At 40.0% G+C, this 26,937-nt stretch overlaps 1 protein-coding gene across 2 annotated transcripts in view; it reads right to left on the bottom strand.

Moving 5' to 3' along the window:
• LOC122538708 overlaps positions 1–26,937 on the bottom strand; it is a 127,769-nt gene that overhangs the window by 46,613 nt on the left and 54,219 nt on the right. The window contains exon 2 of one of the 2 annotated variants that reach the window (XM_043673007.1): positions 24,273–24,496. The exons of the other annotated variant lie outside the window; for it this stretch is intronic. Within the exon in view, the coding sequence (XP_043528942.1) occupies positions 24,380–24,496 (117 nt within the window). The 3' untranslated portion in view covers positions 24,273–24,379. Of the gene's footprint in view, positions 1–24,272; positions 24,497–26,937 lie in introns of those variants that run through there. 2 annotated transcript variants of the gene reach the window in all.

The raw sequence follows: 26,937 nt of genomic DNA, 5'->3' as shown, positions 1-26,937 counted from the left end.
ACCAATAACATAAAAGAATTCGTTCCTTTCTTAAATTAGAATCCCTCTTACTCATCCGAAACGGGATGACACAATAAACGGCAAAGATTCAAAGATCACGAACGCGTGTATTTGCATATTGCAGTCGTTAAATAACAGAAAATAATCGTCCTTTATTCGTCGAATTAAGAGCGAGACATCGCGGCGTAGTTAAATACGTAACACAGAGAGTATAACACGTATATCTATTTTCAGTTGCCCAAAGTTCTAGTTCTAGATTCGCGTAAAGTTCATAGATCAACAACCGTGCGCCGCAACTTCATCCACCGCCTTCCCTACCCCATCCCGCCGCCGAAAAGTCGTTCCATATTTCAAGAACGCGTCGGTGAATGTTAAAAAGTGGAAACTGGAGAGAGAGAGAGAGAGAGAGAGAGAGAGAGAGAGAGAGAAAGAAGAGAAGTCTGGCTGGCGTGCTGCGGGGAGGAGAGGTGCAAGTTTCGCATAGTTGATCGCGCGCGAAAGTCACGTACTCGCGAAGGCGTTTGTTTCGCGGCAAGTTCGAATCGTGACGGGTCGGTGAACCGCGATTATAAATCAGCGGCAACTTCCGCGATGTCCGGCCAGACGCCCGGTAGCACGACGAATATGCAATTCGACACGTACAACCGGCGACGCACGTACGCGGCAGACTGCTAACTGTTCTAAACAGCCCTCCCCCGACCGCCGAGATTCGCACGATCCTGTTATCTAATGGCTCGCTGCGTGAGCAGATTGAACACGTGAGACGCAGATTAAATGTCCAAGACAATAGAGATCCTTCGAGAGGTACGTTCAATTACATTAATTTGTTTATTGCAGATGAAGATGCGATCGACAGTCGGTAAAGAAAAGTGTATAACATTTTTTGTGTAATATAATAAATGTAATATAAATATAATATAATGTAATAAAATAAATGTAATATAAATATAATATAATGTAATTATATTTTGTATATTATATTATATTATATTTATATTTATATTAGATTTATTTTATTCATTATATTATATTTATATTACATTTATTTTATTCATTATATTATATTTATATTACATTTATTTTATTACATTATATTATATTTATATTACATTTATTTTATTACATTATATTATATTTATATTACATTTATTTTATTACATTATATTATATTTATATTACATTTATTTTATTACATTATATTATATTTATATTACATTTATTTTATTACATTATATTATATTTATATTACATTTATTTTATTACATTATATTATATTTATATTACATTTATCATATTATACTATATTATATTTTCTGTATGGAAATATATTATTAGTGTGAATTATTTATGAAACTGTATTTTTTATCATATTTATCATAGTCTATTTCGAGATATATTTTACATTTCATTCAACGTTGCAACGTGCATACTTTTTAAAATTTCTCCTACAAAGATTTGAAATCTCGTTTGGAATTACATTTACGTCGAATCAGTGAGATTTATCATATAATTTTTCTTCGAATTTCACAAGGAGAATAACACTGACTCTGTTTCACGATGAATGGGTGATTCGATAAATGATTTCTCAATATCGTGCGCTGAATACGAATACGCGGTATTTCTTTCTTGGGAAAATCAATTTTTTCCTCAGCGGAGAAATCTGTCCTGATACTAGTTCGTAAGTAATCCGTCCTTACTTGTTCGTAAGATAATACAAAGCTCGAGAAGCAAATTCGAGCGTGAAGAACTATGAAATAAATTACAATTGCAATGAAATATTCCATCACTTTCCGTGAATTTAAAGTATCATTACTTTAAAAAACGGAGAAAATTTCCTGCTTGAGATATTCCAACTTATCCAATTCAGCGAGCACGTGCAACAATTTCCAAATTGTTCCTCGCCCGTACGATAGATAAACGTTGTTGTTTCAACAGCGAATAACACGGATCCGACGTAACCAATTCAGGAGAATATGATCCGTTTGAAACTGACGATGACGATCGATGTTGCGCTGTTTGTAGCCCACATTGGCGGGGGTGTGGTTGGAAATTAGTTTGATCTGGTCGCTATGAATTGTTGAATCTTTCTGAGAATATAACAGTGTGCAACTAGTGAATATCGATTTGCGTAACGTGTTACGTCGACCATCAGAAAGTTCGTTTCGAACGAACGGTCTGAATATGGATTTATGTGTCAAAGAATTCAAACAATCCAAACTCAATTATGAAATTTCCAAAATATCCAACAGAATAACTTCGTTCCTTTCGTCAAACACTTTCCCATCAGTTGTTCGTTTCCAAGTCGAGAAAATAGCACGAGAGACGATTAAAGTACTCGCAACACTGAATCAGATTTTCAATATCGAAGAGAAGAAAGCGCGAGTCACAAGTGGCCTAGAAAAATTCGTTCCCTTTTCACTGAAGCGCCAAGGGACAAAGAGGAACTCGTACTTTATTGCGTCGCGAGACAGCAAGCCTCGAGAGTATACGACGAAAGTATAAACTCGCGTCTATCGCGCGTATTCTTGAAGGAAGCGTAAATCTCAAGCTCTTAATTCACCCAACGAACACGCCTCTCTCCTCGTTTGAAAAATTCCGACGATTCCGTGCTTCAAGCTGGAAAGACGAACGTCACGCGAGGGAGAGAACTCGCAAAGAATTGTGTAAACTTTCGATCGATGAATCATCGGGAATCGATCGGGAAGGAGGCATCGTGAATTCTTCAGAGTTTGACGAAAACAATGTTTACTCATCGCCGTACACATTTATAAATAAATCCAGAAGAAAGAGTAAAATTTTGAAAAATATATCATATTTGAGTGTGGTTAATTGCAAACTCGACAGGAGATTCGAAAAATAAAATTTTTAAGCCAGAGAATTAAATTTGAATCACATCCACATTAATCTCTTGCGCTGGAATGATATGCCACGCACGTCGAGAATATTTTGTTCCAAAATTGCAATATTTCCTCAGTTTTAAGTATATTTAAGCAAAACAAAATAGGCAAAACAAATAATAAATTTATTACTTCTCAATAATCTCTATCCAGCGATATCATATCGACGAGTTTGAAAAGAAAGCGACGAATTATCGTATACGGTTTGGTCACTCGTTATGGTCCGCAATCAGTTGCCAGCGCAAGTGGTCAATTGTAGTTGATATTCATTTTCAATAAATAGTACTCACGACATCGTCACTTTTCGTTTCTCCTTATTTGCATGCATAGTTCACCTTCGAACGATATGGAAATTAAGATTCAAACGAAAGTATCTTTCAAACAAGTTCGAGCTACTGCTATTGAATTGAATCTACGAACCATGCAGTGATTGTGAAGAGGAGGAATTCATCGAATAAATCAGAGTTCTTCGATTTTAAAAGAGTATCATCAAACACGATTAGCTATCTTTCAATCTTCGAATCACCTTCTAGCTGTATGATGTTTTGTCAAACTCGATGAAACTGGCAGTGCAAATTTTGCAAGTACACGCGTTTCGGATGGACGAAAGGAAACGCGAGGCGATTATTCATCGATGGATCGTATAGCAGCGTGGTATAGCGTTTCCAATTGACTCGCCTCTCGATTCCGTGACTTCGTTTCGCGTGTCCTCGCCTCTCCTTTTCTCAGCGAACCATCGGATTCGCCGCGAGCTTCTTCCATAGGAAACTGGCGCGATATCGGCTTTCGAATTCGAATATACAGGGTGTGTTCTCGCGATCAAAGCGAAGAGAAAGAAGACTCAGGTGTAATTTGCATTTAACTAATTTCAAACTAGAGTAGGAGACGACTAGAAAATGCAGAACAAAGCTAAATGTTGTTCAGTATGTTTCCAATTCCGAGCCGTAGAGGATCGATGAAAGATCCTTCTGTAGAAACGAACGATAAACATACGAAACAACAAAATTTCTCCATTTCTCCAAGGACTTATTCTTAGCCATCCGAGCGAAAATTGCATAAATCGAATGCTTCAGTTTAACGAGCGACAGCGTTTGTCAAAGGTGACAATGATCAATCGCGAATCGAGACAAAGAGATCAAAATGGAATCGATCGAGTTGCATTCTCGCGCGCAGTTGTGTGATTTAAATTCAGTTTAGATTGAAAATTGTCAAACGCAAATTAACTGTCACGTTTCAACTGCTGGGATAAGGGAAGGCTGCTGGTTTACTAAGAAAATCACAAGGCGAGATGTTGATTCGGTAGGGGAAATAGAATATTCTAGCTGCACTGTGTATGTACAGTCTTTGCGCTCCTTGGCTCCGGTCTGAGCCTGCAAAGTCCTGGAGGTGCAAAATGTAAGCAATTTGACACCAGATACAGCGTACTCTGCAGGATTGGATCAAAGAGATAGCAGCTACGGTAAAGGAACTTGACTGAAGAGCCTGTCGCGAGAGCAACAGAACGTCCTAGAGAAAGAACTACTGAATTTGTTAGCGCCTCTGCCAGATATTACATAGAATTGGACGGCAGAGGTGGGAGTTAACCGAAGAGTCTGTCGAAGAAGAGAAGAGCAGAATGTTCCAAGGAGAGAATTATCGGAAACATCCATTGAATTCGTTGATGCTTCAGCTGAATGGGAATTTGATTTTAAGAATTTCATTTTAATAATACAGAGTTGTTAAATTCGATTTATTTTCTTTTTCGTGATCTGAATCGAATTGGATTTTATGCAGGTTAACATGCGCGTTAGAAGAAGATTAGTTAGTTCTTTTCTTTTTTTTTTTTTAAATTAACCGGCGATTAATTTCGAAGTTGTCCGATTTATGTATAAATTTCTAAATTTTCATTATCACCCAATAAAAGGATAGGGAATCGAAATTTGTTTTGTCTACTGTATACTGTAATAAATACTCGATTTTAATTCGCGATTATAAAAAAGCTGTCTGTAACCAGCATACGAGTAGAAGGAAAAAATTAATAAAACGTAAAGTAAAAATCAAATTAGATTAAAATTAGTAAACTTCACCAAACTGAAATACTGGCGAACCGTCGTTTGAATTTAGCTGATCGGAGTCGAAAGGGGAGCAAGAATTTATCCTGGATGTTCGATTCCTCGAAGAAGCGAGGAGCGGAGAACTTTCGCGAGCAGCGAGCGGCATTATGTCATTCGTAGGCAGTTTGCTTACAAATATTGCATGCGCCGATGCAGTTCCGCGTTCGCGGAAGCGGAAGCGGCCGGCAACGTGCCAGAAAATCCGCGGAAGTCGGACTGGCGAAAGTCCGAGCCCGGCAGAGAGCGCGATAAATAATTTATCGATCGGTGAACGCCGCGCGACGCTCTCCCATCGCGTTAAATAATTTATCGACTCGCGACAAAAATCACTTCGCCTCGGCCATCTCTTCTCTTTGCCGTGAAAACTTCGTGCAACACACTTCGTGAATATTCGGCCGCTGCACTTACCAGTCCGCGCGATTTATGTCAACTACCGTGTGATTCATTAATCCACTTTCCGACGTCGACGCTTGGATTCCGCCGAGGACTTGATATTGGCAATAAAGCAAGATTTAAGGGATTCCCAATGATTCTCGTAACCTGCTGCAGAATTTCTGCGCCTCCGATTGCTTGCCACTCCGTGGTTCGGAACATTCCAATTTTACAGAGTTCATTCGAACGAAAATTGGAAGGATAATTTGAATGGAACACAGATTTCTGTATATTGAGTGAAAAAAAAAAACATTTAACAACCTCCTAACGTAAATGTATGTGAATTAATTGGAAGAACTTCAACGATCCGTCATTCTCTTACCACGTGATGATTTTTTTCCACCTACTTCATTATATAATATGTTTATTCCCTCAATTATATTCGAGTCTAAATTTCTTTCCAATGCCTGATATTTCTTAACGATATACAAAATGTATTTTTAACTGTTTTAATAATTAAACTTTGTAAACATCAATTTATCAGTAAAATTGAAATAAGTCGTTGACAATTCGACAACTGTATTTCTGTGAATCACTATGTATGTACATGATTTTTCTTAGGAATCAGCACGAAATGTGACATTTTATTTACGCAAAACGTCATACTGTGCTTTGACACGTTTTATTTGGTGTTGTTATTCAAGCGTTGCTTAAAACGTTTCAATCGACGAATCGTTCACCGCCGTTCAGTAGCCGACGGATTAACTGCCGGGTGCTGAACTTGTTAATTAAATTCAAGCAAATTAAAGCGCGTGACTGCTAAATTCGACTAATTTCTCAGGAGCAATTCGAACGTGACTGGCCCAAATTCAGATAAATCGAAAGTGACGGACGAGCCGCGTTCAGTGGCCAATCAGCTCGCGTAAAATTCACGGAACGATCGTTTGCCCGGCGATTATTTAGCCACCGCGGGGTGGGGAGGGACGATTGGAGACCCGTTTTTTTCATTGTCAAATATCGCGAACGAAGGGGCGAGGCGCGACGAGAGGGTGAGAGCCATCGACGCGTCGCGCCTCGAGAATTTATCGCTAATTAATTTCGAATCCGACCGGAATTCCGCGCTACCGGGCTTCGAAAAACGAGCCGCTACCTCTCTCTCTCTCTCTCTCTCTCTTTCTCGTTAAAAACGATCGTTCGTTTCGAGAGCAACGATAAAAAAAAAAGGAGCGAAAGAAAAAACGAGGGAAAGAGCGGGGGGAAAAAAAACAAAAGGAGAGAAATAGCGCGATTGGGAATCGGCGGCGCTGATTGCAAGGCTCGCAATAGCGATTATTAATATTTTATCTGTATGGTGGTCGTGTCGAAAAAAATGATCGCGGACAAACGCACGCGCGCGTGTTGCATTGAAGCTGACCGTACCGGATGGCTCGATTATTTCTCGCGCATGGAAAAACGATTTGCCGAAAAATTATGCGCTCGATTTGCCAGCCGTGGAATATTTAACGTCGGTTCAACGAGTCTGTTTGTTCGCGGCCGTTCGCCCGCGCATCGACCGAGGAGATGCCACACGCACAAATGAGAGGGAAACGGCAAACCGACCTGAACCATAGAAACTAGGGGAGGGAGGAAATAATGGGAGAAAAGAGAGGAAACGAGCGATTCTAGGTCGCCGATGTGGACGATGTTTCGTAACGGGACGCGTGTAACGGGGAAAATGTCAGTTTCAAAGAGATTGGACAAGGTTTACAATTGGAATCATTATTTAGGACCACGCAACGATCTTTCACAAACTGACGTGGACTAAAAGTAAATCGAACCTAACTGCGAGATATAATAATTGAGAATACACGATCGGTCCGAGTCGACGCAAGGAGCAGCGAATTTATATCGCGATGTTTGCCTGTCTCGTTTATTCGGACAGACGAAAATAAAACAAAAAAAAAAAATATTTATCAATAAAAAATATCGCTGGGAACCAACGATAATATTCGCGTGCATGAAAAACGGCATGAGATTGAAGTATTGCGTTCAATCATTTTAATTAATCGTTCAAAGGAATTAATCATTTTAAAAACGTTCGAGCAATATTGAAGTACGTACGTATAATGAAAGTTTCAATTGTCGACTCAGAATGCGTCGTTCTTTTTTTTTTTTTTTACGAGAACGTGAAATTATTTTGTTCCAGAAGGATGAAACATGACGCGCAAGAAATGGGAGATTAAAAAGTTTAAAAGCTGGGAGGAAAAAAGGGGGAAGAATCGTACGTAGTGTAAAAACTGGTGATTCAATTTATAGTAAAAAAGAAAAAAAAAACTGGTGGTTCAATTTCGCAACGAAGGGCAAACAGAACAGAAAGTTTGATGACAGAGTGACGGCCATGAACTCGCAGCACTCGTGAAAATTTATCGCCGGTATCTTCACGATGATCGTTGGAACACACGATCGAGCTGGAAATGGACGAAGCAGAAAAGGAGTAAAGTAAAGCGCAAGTCGTCATTGATAAGCCCGAAGTCTGTAATTCAGTAACTCTCGTCGAACGTGTCTCGTCCGGACAGCGTTCGATGAATCATTTGGTTCTAAAACTTTCTCACAAAATCAGAGCGGAACCAATGGGCGAAGTAAGTTACAAAGAATATATGATCTCGTCGTAAACATACATGTTTCGTGAATCATTTGAATTCGCAGTGAGAGCTACAGCATTCAGTTCTTTAGTGATGTAGAAATTCCAGCTTTCGTGCATTTACATTAATAGATATTTCAATCTTTTAAAATTTCACAAAATTCACGTGGAAATGGCAACGAAAGGAATATTAAGGAACATCTGAATTTGATATGTAGATTAATCCAGGAAAATATATTTGACGATAGTCTACATTTAAATGTGTGCGTAAAAATCTACTATAACTAATTCCATCTATGTTCGATATTATCATTAGTATATTTGAAGGAAATGCAGTACTTGGAAATTTTTCACGCACACCATAACATGATAGATACTTATTTCAATTTCCAAAATTATGAAATAGAATACTACAAAATATCGCGAAAGAAAGATTCGAGGAGGATAGATTAAAGGAGTCTCTAAATTCCATTAAACCTATCAAAGTCTTCCACCACATCTGGAAATTGTGCATTGTAACCTTACTGGTACTCAATTCCACCTGCGTTCAATATTATTCGTTACCACTGAGATTTGCAACGCCCCCATTTACTTAGTAGCGCGCACTCGAGGGAAACACTGGCGTGTTTCTTGAAAAATTCCAACATTTACGCGCGCCATTCGGAACGGTACTAGGTAGCAACAGCAACTGCACATAATAAACCGCGATCCTTCCCACCGGAAACGACTTCCACTTCCGCGACTGCGGTCTAGAACATTCAACCAGCGCGTCGTAAACCGCCCGAGCACCGATAACGGCAACATTCTTCGTTATTATCCCGCCGTTGAACAACCCGCGGGATGCGTCTGCTCTTCGACGCAATTTCAACGAACGACATTTTTCATCCAGTTTGTTTCAGTCCCGGAACGAACGAACGAACGAACAAACAGAGTGGAAACAAGGAAGAATTATTTCGTTTCTCGTATCTGCCGCTTCTGACTCCTGTTACGAAAACGCTCAGGACAAGAAACTATTAGGTTGATCCATTCGAGGAACTTTAAACATCATTACCAAATTCTTTCGCGTTGCTCGGCTGCAAAACAAGGGAGGGACAATAGAAAGATTCACTCGCGGATAGTGGAAAACTTCCCTCGAGCGATAATTCCCCCTCTTCCCGCTGCAGAAACTTTTTATATTGTTTCTCTCTCTTTCTCTTTCTCTGCGATTGATGATCACTAACCCCAGATCTCCGTTCCATGGACATACGGTATCATTCTGTCGAATAACTCTTTCTCGGAATCGTACTCCGAAGTAGCGAAGTTTGGAAGTGGCACGTCGCGCTTCAGAATATAATGGTTTTCCATCGGGCGCGGTGTGGTAATTGAATTTAATTTAGTGTTACCGGTAAGGAGCATAACCGAGCACGTAATGACGAAGAATACTTTAAGCTGTTACAACTTTGGAACGTATAGGAATCTTTTACATCGTGTAAGTTTCTCTTCAAAGCGTGAAGTTTCTACTTCGACTGTCTGAAGTTTTTTGTTTTCTAAAGATATACTTTAACATCGTGCACCGAGTGAAAAGATAAGGGTACTTTCATTCTCAAAAGTTGTAAAAATTCAAGCATTAAGATATGCAATATTTAATTTTTACAACTTGATCCATCCAGTGGTTTTGAAAATTCAGATTTTTCTCATTGCGAACGATATCTTAAAGTTTGCTGCACGATTTCTTGTCTCTTTGCAATTTAAAAGTTAAATGACGAAATGTTGGGGTTTTTTGAATTTTATGTTATACAAAGCTCGATAAAATTATGAAAAAGAATTATAGCAAGTATTAAGGGATTATTTGGAACATTGGAATTAATCTTCAAAACCGTGATGGATTCACAGCCAGAAATTTTTCAATGTTTTCACATATGTGAATTTTTATAATTTTCACAAATGTAAATTTTTACAATTTCATTTTCAAAAGAGGAGAACACTTTTCCATTTGTTATATAGTATTAAAATATCTTTGAGGAAAAACGAATTCAACAACAGCGAAAACAGAAGCTACACGTTTCGAAATGAAATTAATTAGTTTGTTATATGATCTTTTTCAACGAAATTGTTACAGTGTTTAAAGTACTGACAATTTTTCAGTTAAATTAATTGTAGTGTAAAACTGACTCCACCGGAACAATTTATATTTGCCAGAACAGCGATGGTAACAAGGTTGTAAAATTTTGTTTGAAAAGCCAAAAAGTCGTACAAAACGGTATGTATTTTGCTCTTTTGTATCCTGCAAACACTTGATAAAATATTGTTAATGTTAAAAATACGTGTATTCAGTTTTGCTCATCACTGTACATTACACATTAATATTAGACTGCGGTAAATTTATATTTTCAGGAAAATAAATAGAAGCATTGTATTTAAAATATTACGTGTATGATAAGTATGTATTTTTTGTACTATTAAATTTCGAAAATCCGCAGTTTGGCTCTAATTAAGAGTTCCAGTGGTACAACCTGATACAACTTTCAGTTTTCAGGCAGTATTTTGTACGTATTTTATACATACTATTAAAGTAGTTAGGTCTAGTAGTTTAATTTTGGCAACAAATAAAGTTACACGAGTAAATAATTTTATACTCACACACGCAGGTGACTGGCCCAGATTTGATTCAATAGTACATGTTTCTTTCACTACGTACCTGAAAAACAAATTTTACACACTATAATCTTCCTCCGTCACGTTACAATAATACATCCGATATAAATTAAAAATAAAATTCACATCCAACACTAATTGTCGAGCAGATTTTTTAATTATAACTACACGCAGAATACAATAGAGGAATGTAATTAAGCGGAAATGCTGCGAGCTTTCGAAGAAAAACGATCGAACGAGCTCATGAAAAAAATTCCGAGGCTTCGATTTCCTTTGTGCAGATTTTTCTAAAAAAATTCACAGCGCTATCAAACCGCCCGGTGCGATAGAATTAGCGTAGAATTCGCTATTTGCTAGAGCGGTTCGCCGCTAGACAAATTCCCCGGGGGGATTATCGAGAAATTAAATATGCAAACGAGCGCAGGACGTGAGCGCGACCGGAGTTTTCACGAAAAATCGAGCTTTTTGATCTCGCGCTTCGCCTCCCACTCCCACCAACCTTGCCCACCCGACATCTGTCGTGACTCGGTAGTTAGATTCGAAAAACACAGGCACGAGATCTGAGGGCAAAAATTTAAAATTTCGCATTATTTTGCATAGTTACGAGCCGACGTGATCTTTATGTATAAGGCGGCCACCAACCGATTAATACGAACGTTAAGAGTGGAACTGTTGTTGGGAGTTCTTCTAGGGGAATTATTAACTCCGGTTTTTCATCGGAAGTCTCGATAAGCGTCGATCTCCTCGCAGTTCCCTTCGATGTTCAGACTCTATTATATATCGTATTATGACGTGTGTGTAGCTTTAGAAATTTCGAAATTATTTTTTCTTCGAAATCAGGCAAGTTTAAAATTCAATGGGTTGTCAATCATTGTCTCGTGTTACTAAAATTCTCTTTCACTAGTTCAGAGCGTGTCACACTCCGGAAAGCACCGTGTTTTTGTCAAATCGGTAATTAACCACTTGCGCTGGCAACTGATTGCGGACCATAACGAGTGACGAAACCGTATACGACAATTCGTCGCATTCTTTTGATAGAAACGATTGAGAAGTAATAAATTTATTATTTGTTTTGCCTATTTCATTTCATACTTGAAACAGAAAATATTATAAAATTTTGGAACAAAAAATTCTCGATGTGCGTGGCATTCCAGCGCAAGAGGTTAAGACCACCGAATTGGCACATTCGCGAGTTTTAACAACCAAATTGCCGCGAGTGAGGTAACATCGCTGCGACAAATAGAATAAACGAAAGAGTTTCCAGAATATGACGATATAAAATACACATTGGCCAAAGGTTCGAAATAAAAAGTGTTATAACCGGAGCGAGGCTGCGTAGCACTCCGTAATACGACCTGAAACTTTCTCAAAACTTCGCCGCGAACTTCCCGAGGAACGACCCATTGTGCTAATAACAATTCATTCGACTTCAGAACCGGTAAAGTTGAACGTCACGCTCACGAAATGGAGGATCCTTTGGAAAAAAAATCAATCGGAAAAGAAAACGGGAAAGAAAGAGAGAGAGAGAGAGAGGGAGACGAGTGTATATGCAATTCGAAAAGCGAGCCGGAGCAACAAGTTGCGGCATTCTGCGAGGAAGAATTCGCCGTAAAAATACGTCGGTGAAGGACGTTGAATGGCGACGGGGGTTAATGGACGAAGAGGACGACGGAAGAAGGGGCTATTTCACCGGTCTGTCGACAGAGAAAACAGAGATTCGTCACGGTGACAATTTCACCGGTGACTAGACGAATCTGTCTTTCTCCAGCCGGTCAACAAAAGCTGACTCAGCTTAACGAATAAGAGGACTAACAGCCCAGGCAGAAATGAGTTAACCTGACTCGAGGTTGCCCGCGTTCATTGATGATCCCCCGCCCCTCCCCTCGTCATCTCGCGGAGTAAGAAAGTAATTCGTCTTCTTAACGACGACACCGGCTGAATCTGACCCGGGATGAATTTCCAGGAAACCGAGATCTGATCGATCTGGTTCGATCGATCGTTGCCCGAGCGGCCGCGTCTTAATGAAAATCCAACGTCCATAAATTAGAAGATCGTTCGACCCGACTTCTTCGGCTCTCGTTACGGTTAGATTTAATTAACGCGAGGCTTGTTCCCGATCGCGTGGATTTATCAAGTTTCTCCAGCGAAGGGGAAAGCTCGCTTGACGATCATGGTAGATTTTGCGGTGGAATCGAGGAGGAAGTTGGAGCAGGCCACGATCAACAGTTTGCAACAGTTCGCAATTCGCAAGTCGCAAGGATAAAGTAACTCTCCTTGAGTTCGAATTTATTCCGGAAGCGCGTTGTTCGAGTGGAACTCGTTTGAAAAAAAAAAAGAAAAAAAATGTAACGCGAATCGATCGAAGTGATTGTCCACGCGTAATTCTCGCTGATAGGTTCCGAAATTGATTGATTGATTGAGGCGTCAATTTTGGGATTCAAAAATTCTTTGAATTCTAAAAATTGTTGAAAAATTGTTCAGATGAAGAGCCTTATTCAAGTGAACTGAATGTATGTACGTTTCTAGCAATTTACCATTTATTTTTAAAAACTCACGGGAGTGTTCTGATCACTCGTGATTAGGAAATTAATAATAAAGTTACAAATATTACAAATTAATAATAAAGTTACAAATATTACAAATGATATATATGTAAAAAATTTCCTTTTCTTTAATGTGATTCGTAACTAATGACAAATGACATTCCATACCTAAGCAACAATAATAATAATGAAAGTATCTAAAATGAAAGGAACACTTGAAGCTCGAACATTAAAAAATGAAGTTAAAACAACGTGTGATTCGTAACAAATGATAAATAATATTTCATATTCTTAGTAATAATATTAACAATAAAAATACCTAAAATGAAAGGAACATTTGATGATTAAATTGTTCGATCAAAAATTGAAGAACTATAACCCGAATAAAGACCACCATTCAATTACGATTAACTCGAAACACTTGTCTTCGGTGTACTAAAATTTCCAACGCATACGCAACAAATCGCAGACCTAATCATAAGCTAGAAATCGCGACGTATCACATCGGAAAGAGGCTCGGGGGCAGCTCGAGAACGTCGAGCGATGCGCCATCTATGTTCCGGAGAACAGGGTCACGAGTTAAGTGGATTTTAATTCCCGGTGGCGGAAGTAAGCGTCAGCTCCAGCTGAGGCGGCGAAATCTCCGGGGCTGAGGGCAACTTGAACGTCGTCGAAAACTTATCAGGCGACGGAGGCGAACCGGCAACACGCGAGCCGGTACACAATCACCTAATTGCCGAATGCACGCGAACGCCGGTTTAACTTTCCGCGACGTTACTGCGGAGGCGATTCGCCGAAACTATCGCGGCGTTTCGGCAATTAAGGTGCTCCCGCGGAACCCGCTTAATTATCAGCAATCCCAACTTTTACCTGCGTGGCCCCACCGCGATAATCGCCAGTGTTACGCGTATTAATTGTTCAACAACCATTTCTCAAAGCGAAAACTTGCGGCGCGCGAGCAGCTGACGTTTGATTCTCGCTGATTCGCCCTAACTTCTGCACGTTGCACCCGCAACATCACGAGAATTGCGAACAGAGGATGGAAATTGCGTTACGAGAGAAATTACGATACGCAAATGGCCGTTCGCGCGAGATCAATACGAACGAAAAGGAACCGAGAGGCGATTAACTGTTAAAAAATTGATTGAAAAATTGACCGCCTATTGGTTTTGTTTTCTATATCTTTCCTCTTGCAAGTTAAATGCTATATATTAAATGTGTAATAAATGTATCCTCTATGATGAATATCGGGGAAATAAAATGACATTTAACATTAACAGATAATCAACAAAATAATATTGTTCAGTAATTAATTAGTTAATTAATTAAAATTACTCTATTTAAAAAAATACAAAACATTCGCATTTCGACATGATCCACAATTTTTGATAGAGTTTGCATTTTGCATTTATATTGTTTGAAACAATTGAACAAATTCTTGCTAAATATAGTTGTAAATAAATTAATAGAATTATTAAATAACTGATTAAAAGTAGAATTAAATTAACAATTTAGAAACGTCAAAAGATTGATTAATGATCAAAGACGACTGAATCATTATAAATATATCATTTAAATTGTTAAATGATGTATTAAAAAATGAAACGATTAAACCGATGATTCAATAATTATCAAGACACAATAATTAATTACTAGAAGTAAGTTATCGAAATTGTTAAATGTCACAGAAATGAATTAATACATTTCGAATATTCGATCAGCAAATTATTTTGTAATAGTTGCAAATACTTTGCAAAAGTTTGATAAAAATTAAAATTGTTTCTCCGTTATATACAAACGATAATTTAACACTTTTTGGGTATTTATTGTAATCGGTGAAATTAACCGGATAAAAAGAACGTCCGCAGTAACCAGTGAAATACTCGCCCAATTGCCAGACGTCTGACCACAGCCCGGCTATTCCACTGCGGCAGACTAAAACTCGCGGCGCTATATTTATCTGAGAAGTTTGAAAATACAGCTCGATTACTCGTGCAAATACTCGTTACTATAAAACAACAACGGACTCCCTGACCAAACATCGGCTGTTACTCTTTCAAACGAAACCAGCGAACCATTCAGAAATATTTACCTTTCTAAATTTAGCGAAAAATTTTTATCCCATTGACAAATATTTTCATCCCATCTTACAAGCACGCGAGCGTGACAAACTCTCGTATTCCTGTCTATCTCGCGAAAGAATTATGCACGTCAAATTCAACGTGTAATTTATCGAATATTAATTACGATTTTATGCGATTGACAGCTACTTAATTAAACGCGTCGAAACGGGCCGAGCCTTAAATTCATTAAAACAAAATGACAGGAATTTATCGCGCTTAAATTTAGCGAGCCTGCCAAATTCGAAATTGAAATAAAACAATTTGTTGATCTCGAGATTATTAAGTTCGTTGGGCACGATTGAAACGATTAAACGTTAAAATCATTCGTCGATCTAAAATTTATTTATTTGCTAAAACAAGAGAGATCGATTTGTCACGAAATTTGTGTCGAGTTCAGTTTAAATCGCGAAAGCTCTCGGTATAAAGTAAGAAAATAAGTAATATTCATTGAAATAATAAAATAAAAAATTAACTTTCGTCGGTCAGAAGAACAAAAAAAAAAAAAAAAAGGAAAGATCATTCGTCGTCAGTGTAGCTCGCCCTCGATGCCAATGCGTTTCACGAAGGAAGCCGGCGAGTTTTACGTGAAAAAGTCGCTCGCGCGTTCACGAACGGATCAGAAAGTTTACTCGTTGGTTCGCCTAGAGATGCTGTCAGCAACTTTTAATTGGACCGTACACGCGGCTTTGCGTAAAGTAGATGGCGGTGTACGCACACGAGGTCGAGGGGGGCAAAATGCATCGGAGTTTGTAATGGTGCGGAAGCTTAAGGACCGTGAGCTTAAACGGTGGTTACGAACTATCTAATTTGTCGATATAACTCGATAATTTGAAGCCTCCTGTAATTTCCTCCCTCTTCGTTTACATCCTGCGAGGCAACGTTTAACGCGAAGATCGATCGTTTCTCAAGAAACGGTACACAGATCCGATTTTTCGTAATTTTCCGTAAAAGTGACTCGCAAAACACGTTGAAACTTTCCAATTTTTCAACTTGCTATTATCTTCTTTCCGCGAAAGACTTAACTTTTTAAACATTTTCAAAAATATAGTTATTCAACGAAACGAACAGTGGTGTCGAAATATTTGTTAATTTTGCTACGCACGTTCGTCGGAGTGGACGTTTCCGCCAGTGACAAATCATCGACAGAACGTTGCGAAGAGGGATCGTTTCACTGATTTCAGATCGTTGGAATCGAACGATCGCAGGCTTGCTCGCGATGGAGCCGCCGAGTCACAGCTTGACGTTAACTTCTCCATCGTCAGAATGTTCCCTATTAGTCACCGGTAAATAAGTAATTCGACCGAAAAACGAGCTTTGACAAGCCGAGGTTGCAGCTGTCTGCCATTCCTCTCCGTCAGCTGCAGATCGAGCCAGTTTGTCCACCTTCTGTGATCTTAATTCGATTAAACACGCTCGATGATCGAAACTTTTCATTCCGGACAGACGAAATTCAATGTTCAACAGTGTAGAAAAATTTACAACTGTTCGACACTCAAACTATGTACATTATTAATTTATGTTTCATCATTAAAACGAGATGCACGTTTTAATAACACAGTTATGGAAGAATCGAATTAATATAATTTTTCTGCAATTAATTTCCCGACTTTTTAACAATCTCACCAGTATATGTTTTCAATTATAAAAAATGGACCCGTACGTGCAAGAAGGGAGACTCTGATTTCCAATTTAATAACAAACTGCATTTTTCCTTTCGTGCGAAATATTTTCTGATTCCCTCCTATCGGAATTAAATTATTCAATAGACCTTCGAAAATGGGAACTCGCGGGCGGAGAAAAATTATGGGCGATTGCAACGGTTAAATTCCAAATTCCAGCGAAAGCGGGATTCACTGCTTTCGCAACTATTTCGCGAAAACGATATTACGAAGCTCGGTACTGAGGGAGAGAGCGAGAGAAAAAGAGAGAGAGAGAGAGAGAGAAAAAGGAGGGAGAGTAATGCGCATAAAATTCAGCGCAAAACAAAAACGATGTGGAACGACGCGGAGAGGCATCAGCAGGTCCGGGCGAACGTGGCTGGCCTCTCTTTACAAACCACCGCGTACATAGCACGTATACTTCATCGATGCACATAACGTCGTACATGCAAGCTCTCGGTGCATCGGCCAGCATCGGACGATGCACGGACTCTGGCCCAGTAAATACCCATTATGGAATAACTCACTCAATATTGCAGTTTACCGAGTGCCTTTACTACGGTCATTCTACGCTCGACCTCGGAACACGTGTTCGAACAGCTACATTAGTTCCTAATGATCCACGCCACGGCTCTTCTCTCTTGGAAATTCCTCGAATTTTTCGCGCGTTACGCTCGTCGAGATGCGCAATTTCTGCAAGATTCTGACGTATAAACGAACCACACGAGGTAGAAACGGTAACATCCGGAGGAAGAAAGTGGAAAGTAATCGTTCTACAGTTTCCTGGATGAAATCTGTGTTTGAAATTGTCTTGAGATCAGTGCCACCAGTTTGCTTCGAGAATTCAGAGACGCGAGTGAAATTGGTGAACGAAATTTAAAAAAAAGTTGATCACACGTGGATCAGATAAAGAGCGTCGAAGATAAAAAAATTGTCCAAAGAATTTTGAGCGAGAGTGTGTACTTCCTGGCGACGTGAATGTCATATTTCCAAGTGATAAACAGCAGAGTTACAAAATGCATAATTAATTATGGTTTCAATACTTGTAAATATTAATATCATTAACGAAATGTTTAAGAAATCAATATTTCCTTCGAAATCTTCACACGATGCAACTTGAAAAGTACATATACGTATATAAAGTTACGTATATACGTGTATATGCTCAATACTCATAAAACGCTCAAGTACTAAATATTCATTTAATAGAGCATCCTCTACTAAATTCCAACATCCTAACATTCGAAATGTTCTAATATCAGAAAAGAGTGTCTATTAGCACCTACTAATAATATCTCGTCTAACGTCTGACACTACTTCATTTATTAACAAAACATTGGATTGTCAAGTCAAAAATCAGCCTCTGCCCAAGAAACATCGAAGAACAATCCGGCGATCGAATCGGAAACTGTCCAAAGTGCGAAAAAACTCGGTTGTTCGCCGTCTCGCGGAAATTTCGAACGGCCGTCCGGTTTCTTTGGCGGATGGAACGCAGCGGAAACGGAGAGGCGTTCTCGGGGATATCGAAGGCGAAACTTGGATCGGCGCGGAAATGGGCAAGTTCGCGCGCCGCGTTGTCGCGGGCTCCGGCGAAATAGTGGAGTGTAAAAGCGGTATAAAGTTTTCAAATACGTCGGTAACGTTCCCCCGGCTGCTCGTACGTTTCAAAGTTCCCCGATATTTTCTGTCCGATTACGCTTTTGTGCGGGACAGCGGGGAGCGAGTTTTCGAGCTCTCGCTCTCGTTGGACGCGACGGCGATTCGACGAATTTGCAACGGTACAGAGTGCAACGGCAAACTTCAGTCTCTCTCGCGCCGAGGGGCGATTTACAGGAAAAATATATACACACGTACACGCCTGGCGCGAATCGATACACGCGTTGACCGCGCGGCGGCGACAACTTTGGAAACAAAAACTTGGACAAAAGAACGAACGGAACCGCTGTTGGCAACTGCGGTGACGGTGTTTGGAAATTCCAGAACGGTATATTTGCACGTTCGGTGCAGGTGCTCCTTCAAATCGAATGTCGTTTTTGACCGGAGAGCGCTTCTGTAAATTTATTCGAGGAGAGTGTGCCCTTTATTTCAACCTGCTGTTCTCCCCCCCCCCCCTTTCGCCAAGCTCAGTCCTTTTTTTTCTTTCTTGTTTTGCAATATTTTGTGAGAAACGCGAGATTTTCTATGAAAATTGTATGAAGTATTCAAAATACATATCTGGCAAAGTCCTATTAATTTGCAAATAAATGGATTCAAGCAAAAGTTTATGTAATCGAGCACAAATACAGTTTAGATAAACGAAATTCTACTGCATCTTCAACATTTTATCACATTTTATCGAAGATCCTTAAAAAACAGCCATAGAAGATTTACCAAAGAGTAAAGAGCAACATTCATTGTTTTGTAAATCGGTCACTCTTTCCATTATCAAAAATCCCTGAAATGTCCACGAAATATTAATCGAGGAATAAACTGTATCGTAAATTGTCCAGTTCCAAGTTCTTCGTTTAAAATGTCCATAAATGACCGCGGAATTTACACCAAAGAACAAAGAACAACATTCACTCTTTTATAAATCTCCTGGTCACATTTTCCATCATCGAAAATCCCCGAAAGATTAACCAAAGAACACAAACTGTATCGTAAATTGTCAATTCCAAGTTCTTTGTTTAAAATCCCCAAAAATACCCACCAGAGGATTAGCCAAAAGAAGAAAGAACAATTTTCACTGCCCCTACAGCAATCGCACGACTAGAGAGAGAGAGAGAGAGAGACGTACTTAATTTCTTTCTGCAAACAGCGCAAAATTTCTACGATATACGAGACGCCTACAGTTGCATTGCCCCAATCTCCGATTCCGTGGCAATTCGCACGCAAGACTAATTACCACGAAGTCGAGAACGATAAACGTAACCCAGATAACGTAAGCGACTAGCGCCGGTTCACCCCACTGTCTCATCGCGAACGACTCGCATCGTCGTTCGTCACGCTCGCGGCCAATGTTTCACTCGGTTTCTTCCATCTCCTGTTTCCGTCGTCCTCACTTTGCGCTGCGGATCGATTATGTCTGGCTGACAGGTGCAATTAGCCGCAACGCTGGTTAGGAGGCGACGCTCGGTGTGGCTGCGTGCTCGGAGCTGTGTTACCCGGTAAACAGCGAACGCGCACACGCAAACGTTCTAACGCGGATCATAGAGGAATATCTGTAGATGAACGGCAAACAAACGGCGATAACGCGATTAAACACTCGACGCGTGCTGCGCATCGCCGGGCCGAGACACTTCCTGGCTGGCTATCACTTTGTCCAACCGTCGACAAATATTTTCTTTTCAGCTCCCACCCTCTCATTACGAAGACGGAAGAGAGATACGAGCTGAATTTTCCCTCGCTTCCCACGAAAAAATCGCGTCCCGCGCTCGGCTTTCTAAAATTTTCCTCGAGGAAAAGTGAATTTCGATTTATCGGCAGTTCAGATGGCCAATTACTGACGCTACTGCTAGTATCGTCAAAAGTTTGACGATCGTAACACGTGCATGTTCATTTATTCATTTACTTTTTACAGATTTATAATCTTATATCGTAGATTTTATTTATTTGTAAGACACAGATTTTGATATTGCTCGGCCAGCTATTAACATCTTGCGCTGGAATGGCGTGCCACGCACGTCGAGAACTTTTTGTCCCAAAATTGTAATGTTTCCTCAGTTTTCAGTATATTTAAGTAAAACAAAACAGGCGAAACGAATAATAAATTTATTACTTCGACGAGTTCATAAAGAAAGCGACGAATTATTGTACACGGTTTGGTCACTCGTTATGGTCCGCAAGAAGGAGTTCCAGAAGTGAAAGATTTTCACAAATTGGTGATCAATTACTGAGGAGGAAATTACAATTCTTCAGACCCACCGCCCATCAACCGGTAATATTCAAATGACGGACTCGACCGCGCTCGGCTCGTTTAATGAATCGATCGAAAGGCGACTGCCGAGGGTTCGAAGGGTGCAAATGACGGTTTAACGAGCGCCGATTTTCAAACTCCAAAGCGATACAGAGTCCTCCTCCCTCCTCCCACCCATCACCAGGGGAAATTGCAATTCCGAACTTTCTATTACCGGTTCCATCAAGCACATCGCTAACTCCATCCTCGACTACCACTATACTCTACCGCTATCTCTAGGAAAAAAGAAAAAAAAAGAAACGAAAAGGAAAAGAATTTCACGGGTAAACTCCGACGATCCTCGAAGGAAGAGATTAAGGAATCGTTTCGTACCGCGTAGACCACGAGAACAGAAGAGAATGAAATATTATTTGGACTAGAGAGGTCGACAACCTTTTTCACTCGGAGAGAGCACTTGGAACGATTGGTTAGCTTATGAGAAACTTATCTTCTCGGAGATCAAGTTATAAAATTAATCCTCAAATGATATCATTGGATTAGACAATCAGAATTTCGAGTTTCATCGGAAAATTGAAAATTAGGATGTTCAATTCCACTTTGCATTTTACGTTCTTCGTAACAGAGACAGGCAATAAAATAGTACAGCATCGAAGGCGAGTAATTTAATTTCACGTAAACGTTTTATAGCTTCCAATGCATTTACATACAACTTACTTTCAATGCGTGTGAAATTCCGAAAAGTCAATCGATCCCCTTAATTTTTATTAATTCGACTAATTTGTTCCTTCAATTTTCCAATTAATTCGTCCAATATATATAGATTTCCTTCGATATGCGTGATATATTTTGAAGAATTTTTCATCGTCCTGGTCCTCGAGATTCTACGTTGCGTCGCAATCTCATTGAAAGGCAACAAGGTGAACGTTCAGTTAGGGGGCTGCGAAACGTTAAGCAATTCTCGGACGATCGATATAGACGGTTAATCCCGCGGAGGATTCGAACGAGGCACGACTTCCGTGGAAAGGTGCTGTCGGTCACGCTCACCCTCGACTGGCTAACGAGATTCATTGGAGACGCGTTGTCGGAGAAACGCGAATCAATGGCCGTTGATTCCAGCAGAATTATCAGCCATCCCCAGAGAGGTTGTCCGCCGGGTAGGTCAGTTCGAACCTGGCTACCAATTGAAACCGTAACGGCAGCATCTAATCGGCCTCCCCAGAGTGACGTTAAGCATGATTGCTTGTAGAAACACACGGGAGAAACGCGGCTGAAAAATGAACGGGATCGGGTTAACTCGTGAAACGATCCCCCGACGCAACATGTTTCCTTTCCCCTTTTTTTCTCAACGCAGACACTCGCGAGAAATTTTCAAAAGACCCGACTGAAAAACACACAGAGGCTGTGTCGATTTTAATTTATGAATGAAAATTATTGGAAAATTGTTCGTCGTGTAAAAACGGTAGCGAATCGAATAATTTCGGGGAGGTTATAATCTGTTGCAATTCGTTTTCCTGTGAATAGTGTTAAATTGGCAAGTATTGATGGAAAAGTATCTAGCAATAAAATAACTCGTTCTTTCGTATGCATACGAAATGTGTGTATATATATATATACACACGTGCCAATATCGCATAGACGAATACCAATTTTAATCTTCCTTTTATTCGCCGCTGCCAGATATCCGTTCCCAAAGGATTAAGTGTTTAATTGAAAAATATCTCCAAATATTTTTCAAATCCCATTTGTCAGGACGGAACTCTAGTTCCCGTGAAACGGACTTCTGTCGATTGAAATCCGCTTATCTAAACGTGATCTATCACACGAATATTTTAACTCCTACGAACTGTTTCGTTCAGTTTCACTCCAACGAATATCATCGTGAATAAATTCTAATAATTCCTCACACGAATTTCGCCACCCATTTCAAGAAACAGAAACTGAGAAACTAAAAAAAGCGATCGTATTTCTCCATTCGCAACAAAATCATCCCCCGGAGGATATAATCTCACAGCACACACGAAAGACAGTGAATTTACTCAACATTCAGCTGACAAATCACGGTCAATTCGTTTTCCAAGCTGGAACGTTCGATCTCAGTGGCGCGCAAACAAACGCTCGTTGTCTAATAAACTATTCACCGGGCGCCAAAGTTCCGCAGTCGTGCACGCGCGTTAAATCGCGACGAGCGCAATAAACGGCTCGCTGTATCCGCATCCGCATGGTTCTATCAATTTTTCAACAGCCGGCAAGCCATCTTTCATTTTCATTATAAATCCCTAATGACGAAACATTACCGTAAGGATCGTGTTCGATCCCGATGCGTTTCAATCTCCCGATACTTCCGAGCTGTTAAAACATTCATCGACCGTTATCATCAATATTTATCTCGCAGCTTCTCGAGCGAGTTTTTCAACGTCCGCGAGAAAGTCCGGTCAACTTCACTTTTCCTTCAGTCTCACCATCTCTTTACGCAAGCATTGATTTTCAATTTTTAAGAAACAAACGATTTACTTCAATGATATCATTTATCGTTTCGTTTTATTCTGAATTTCGAGGTAGCTTTCACGAGGGCATTTTGCTCATTTCTGATCGATACGAATTTTATTTCTGTTGCACATGTTGGGGTTTGATAAGGATTCTGCTCGAAATTGAAAGACACAAGCTTATTCCACATTCCGAAGTAACTTTCGTATAGCAAATTCGCGTAGGAAGAAAAATTGCTACGTAATGAAAACTGGCTATTAAATAAAATTCTACAACAATTCTATAATTACTGTATCATTCCATTACCTTTATTTTAACATAGCATCACCTTATTCCTCATTACTTTTTTAAAAAGTAATTTAGAATACCTACGAAATGATCATCGTGCTTGCTCTGACTGTATTTTTCATTTGATACAAATAGTCAAAAATGACTGTAAAGATTAAAATTTGAAATTTAAACCCGTGAAGATTGAAATTTAAACATATTTTGAAATAACCAACAACTGGACGTTAGTAATAGAAAATGAAAAATTCGTTTTCACGTAATTTCATTGTAATATATTTCACGAATATATTAATTTAATAATTTCATAAATTGTGAAGATTAAAATTAACAAACACAGCGATCTCCATGGGAAAAAGAACGAATGATCGGAATTGCAAAGACAGTAAAATTCTCACAATAGTCAAATCCACGTCGCGCAAACACCCTCGTCAATATGACTTTCGAACGATTCAAATAACCAACAGAAGACAACGATGAGAAAACTAAGCGACGCTTAATCGAAGCACGCCTTATAGGTTCGACTACTGACGCCGCGATGAAAATCTTTATTTCACTCGCCTCGCAGCGATGCCACTTAGACCGTAAGATGCTCGGTCGAGAGTTCCCTGGCTCCTTTTTTCTCTTCGTTTCTTTCTTTCTTCCCTGCAACCCTCTGGCGTTCGTGCTTCTCTACCCCCTCGCGGCCGCGCCTCTTTAAATGCGCGTTTCCCTCATAATATCATAACGAGGTCCGTGAAGCGGAGGAAGCTCGCCGGACCATCCTCCTCCTCCTTCACCTCGTCGTCGTCGACGTCTTCCCTCCACGGGCGAGAGGTCTGCAAAGTTTCTCGACGTTGCTTTCTTTTAAAAGCCTTAACGAGTCCGCGTCAAGTTCCGTGCCCCCTCTCGCCTAACCAGAAACACCAAACCTTATTATTTGCACGCGATTCTCGAGCGAAAGTGTCGAGGAATCTCGATGGGAGGACTTTCTCGTCGATGAAAATGATTTTTAGATTATTTTGAAATTATTCAGAATTTAAATGCGATTCTTGTTCAAAAATTTTTTCATCAAAGCCTTAAAGGTTTTCGAGAAAATCGAGTTTGAAACTCATAATAAACCGATCTTCCAACAAAATAGAGAAGATCAACTTTATAAAGCTCTAGGAGCGCGAGAAATTCGTAACCCGACTAATTTATAAAACTCGCAACACACGCCAGTGCTGGCGAATTAAAGCAAAAGAGCGGCGTTTGCTCATCCGTTCCTCCAACAAACTTCGCAAATCTAGAATTTCCCTGAAAACGTAAGATTCGTTTGTGTACAGAACGCGTCGTGAAAACTTGGCAAATATACACACAGCGGCATCGAGAGCGTAATTTCACCGGCAGAAATATGTCTCGCGTAACCTTTCCTACGGAGCTTTCGCAGCAAAGAAAGAAAGAAAGAAAGAAAGAAAGAAAGAAAGAAAAGAAAAAAGAAAAACAGAAAAAGTAAACACTGCTGTGCTAGGAAGATCTCTGTGAGAAAAGGAGAGAGAGAGAGAGAGAGAAACGAAACAATTGTCCTCAAGTACGGACCTCGTAGCCGTTTACGCCGGAAGTTAGCGTCCAAGCCGAAGGAAGTACGACTCGGTCCCGCTCGTAGTTTTCCCGCGAGTGGCTCGTACGCGTTCCTCAGAAACAGAATAAATAATTGCTCAGCTGGAAGATCAAATAGACGGGAGGAGTAGTTCAAGGTGAGGCAGGTAGCCCGAGTGCATGGCAAAGCAAACGTACGGGCCTCGTACGCTCGCGAAAAACTGTTAGGAAAACTTGCGCTACGAGCGTTGACTGGCAGTTTCTTAAATCGCGTTTACGGTGCAGGCAGTCGTAACGTAATCGCTGAAAATTAACGTGCGAGGGAGGATATGTCTCCACTTTGATTCAAAGCAGCTGGATTCGGATGCTAACATTCTTACGAATGTCGATTTAATCTCTTGCGCTGAAATGGCGTGTCACGCGCGTCGAGAATCTTTTGCCCCAAAATTGCAACATTTCCACAGTTTTAAGTATATTTTAAGAACAGCCCGGGCAAAACAAGTAATAAATTTATTACTTCTCGATAATTTTTATCATATCGTATCGACGAATTCAAAAAGAAAGCGACGAATTATTTCATTTTATACGGTTCGGTCGCTCGTTATGGTCCGCAATCAGTTGCCAGCGCAAATGGTTAAGATGTTTCTCTATTACTTATTTTTCTAAAAATCTTCTACATTTGTCATATCTCTTATGTTCCTGAACATAGACAAATATATTTATGTTCTCTATATACCATATTCTGAAGATGAATAAAAATTCGATTAAATATCATAGCTCACTTTGACTCTTTCTTTGCAACTTTGGACACTATCGAATAAAATGTACATCATTTTCCAAAAAGATTTCGATTCGACCATTATTTCGATCGTTTGGTCATTTTTGTGCATTATAGACACTCGTATATTAATGTATTCGTTCTTTTCGTTCAGTCAATTGCATCGTTTTTTTTTTTTTTTTCCATTCCCATTTTCACTTTTCGATCGTTCCTCCCGACTGTCACCGTAGTATAATATGAAATACCTTTCACAACAATTTCGCAAGACCTCAAAGGCTTCCCGCTGCAGTTTCCAATTAATCCGGCAAGCCCATGAAACTTCAAACTCCATTACCAACCCGCGAACTTATCGACTCGCCAATTTTAGAATTAATTTAACGATTAATTCTCCATATTCCCTGATGCTGATGGAACTTCTCCACCCTTCGTTTGCATATTGCCGGAGCTCGGCCGGAGAGATCCACTTGCCAATAGCTGAGAGACGTGCCTGTGAATTTACGCCTGCGAGACGGCCTGGGCCGTATTTGGCCGTGTCAGAAGGGGAGGAGGATATCGCGCAAGACCCGCGGACCATCCTGGCAAACAGCGTTAACGTCCCGTTAAGATACAACGGGAGAATTTCACGCGGGCTATCTCGCGCCACCGGTTCAGTCCAGGCGAAACGAAAGTGACGAACGAGGCTATCGAGAGTGGCCTTCCAAGTACGTACGTACGTACGTTCGCCCTGTTTGCTATGCACGCGCGAAATCCGTGCCTCCATGCACTCTCTCGATCAAAAATTTTAGAATTTCACGTGGAGTGGAGCCTCTCACTTTTTAGAAAATGTTTCGGCATTTGATTTTCTCGCAACATAGATTTTTCGACGACGTTGCTAGTATAGTCTCGACCTGCGTGCTCTGATTTTGAGACGAAACGATATTCTCGTTTTTCAAGTCACGACATTTGCAAAATTAAAGACAAATAGGTGAAATGCAGAGATTTTACAGGAAATATCGGTC

Source organism: Frieseomelitta varia, unplaced genomic scaffold (genome assembly GCF_011392965.1).
Source record: "Frieseomelitta varia isolate USP_RPSP 00005682 unplaced genomic scaffold, Fvar_1.2 scaffold_175, whole genome shotgun sequence".
Classification (NCBI taxonomy): Eukaryota; Metazoa; Arthropoda; class Insecta; order Hymenoptera; family Apidae; genus Frieseomelitta; species Frieseomelitta varia.
Note: the sequence above shows the minus strand (reverse complement) of the source record. Positions and strands in the feature narration are given on the sequence as shown.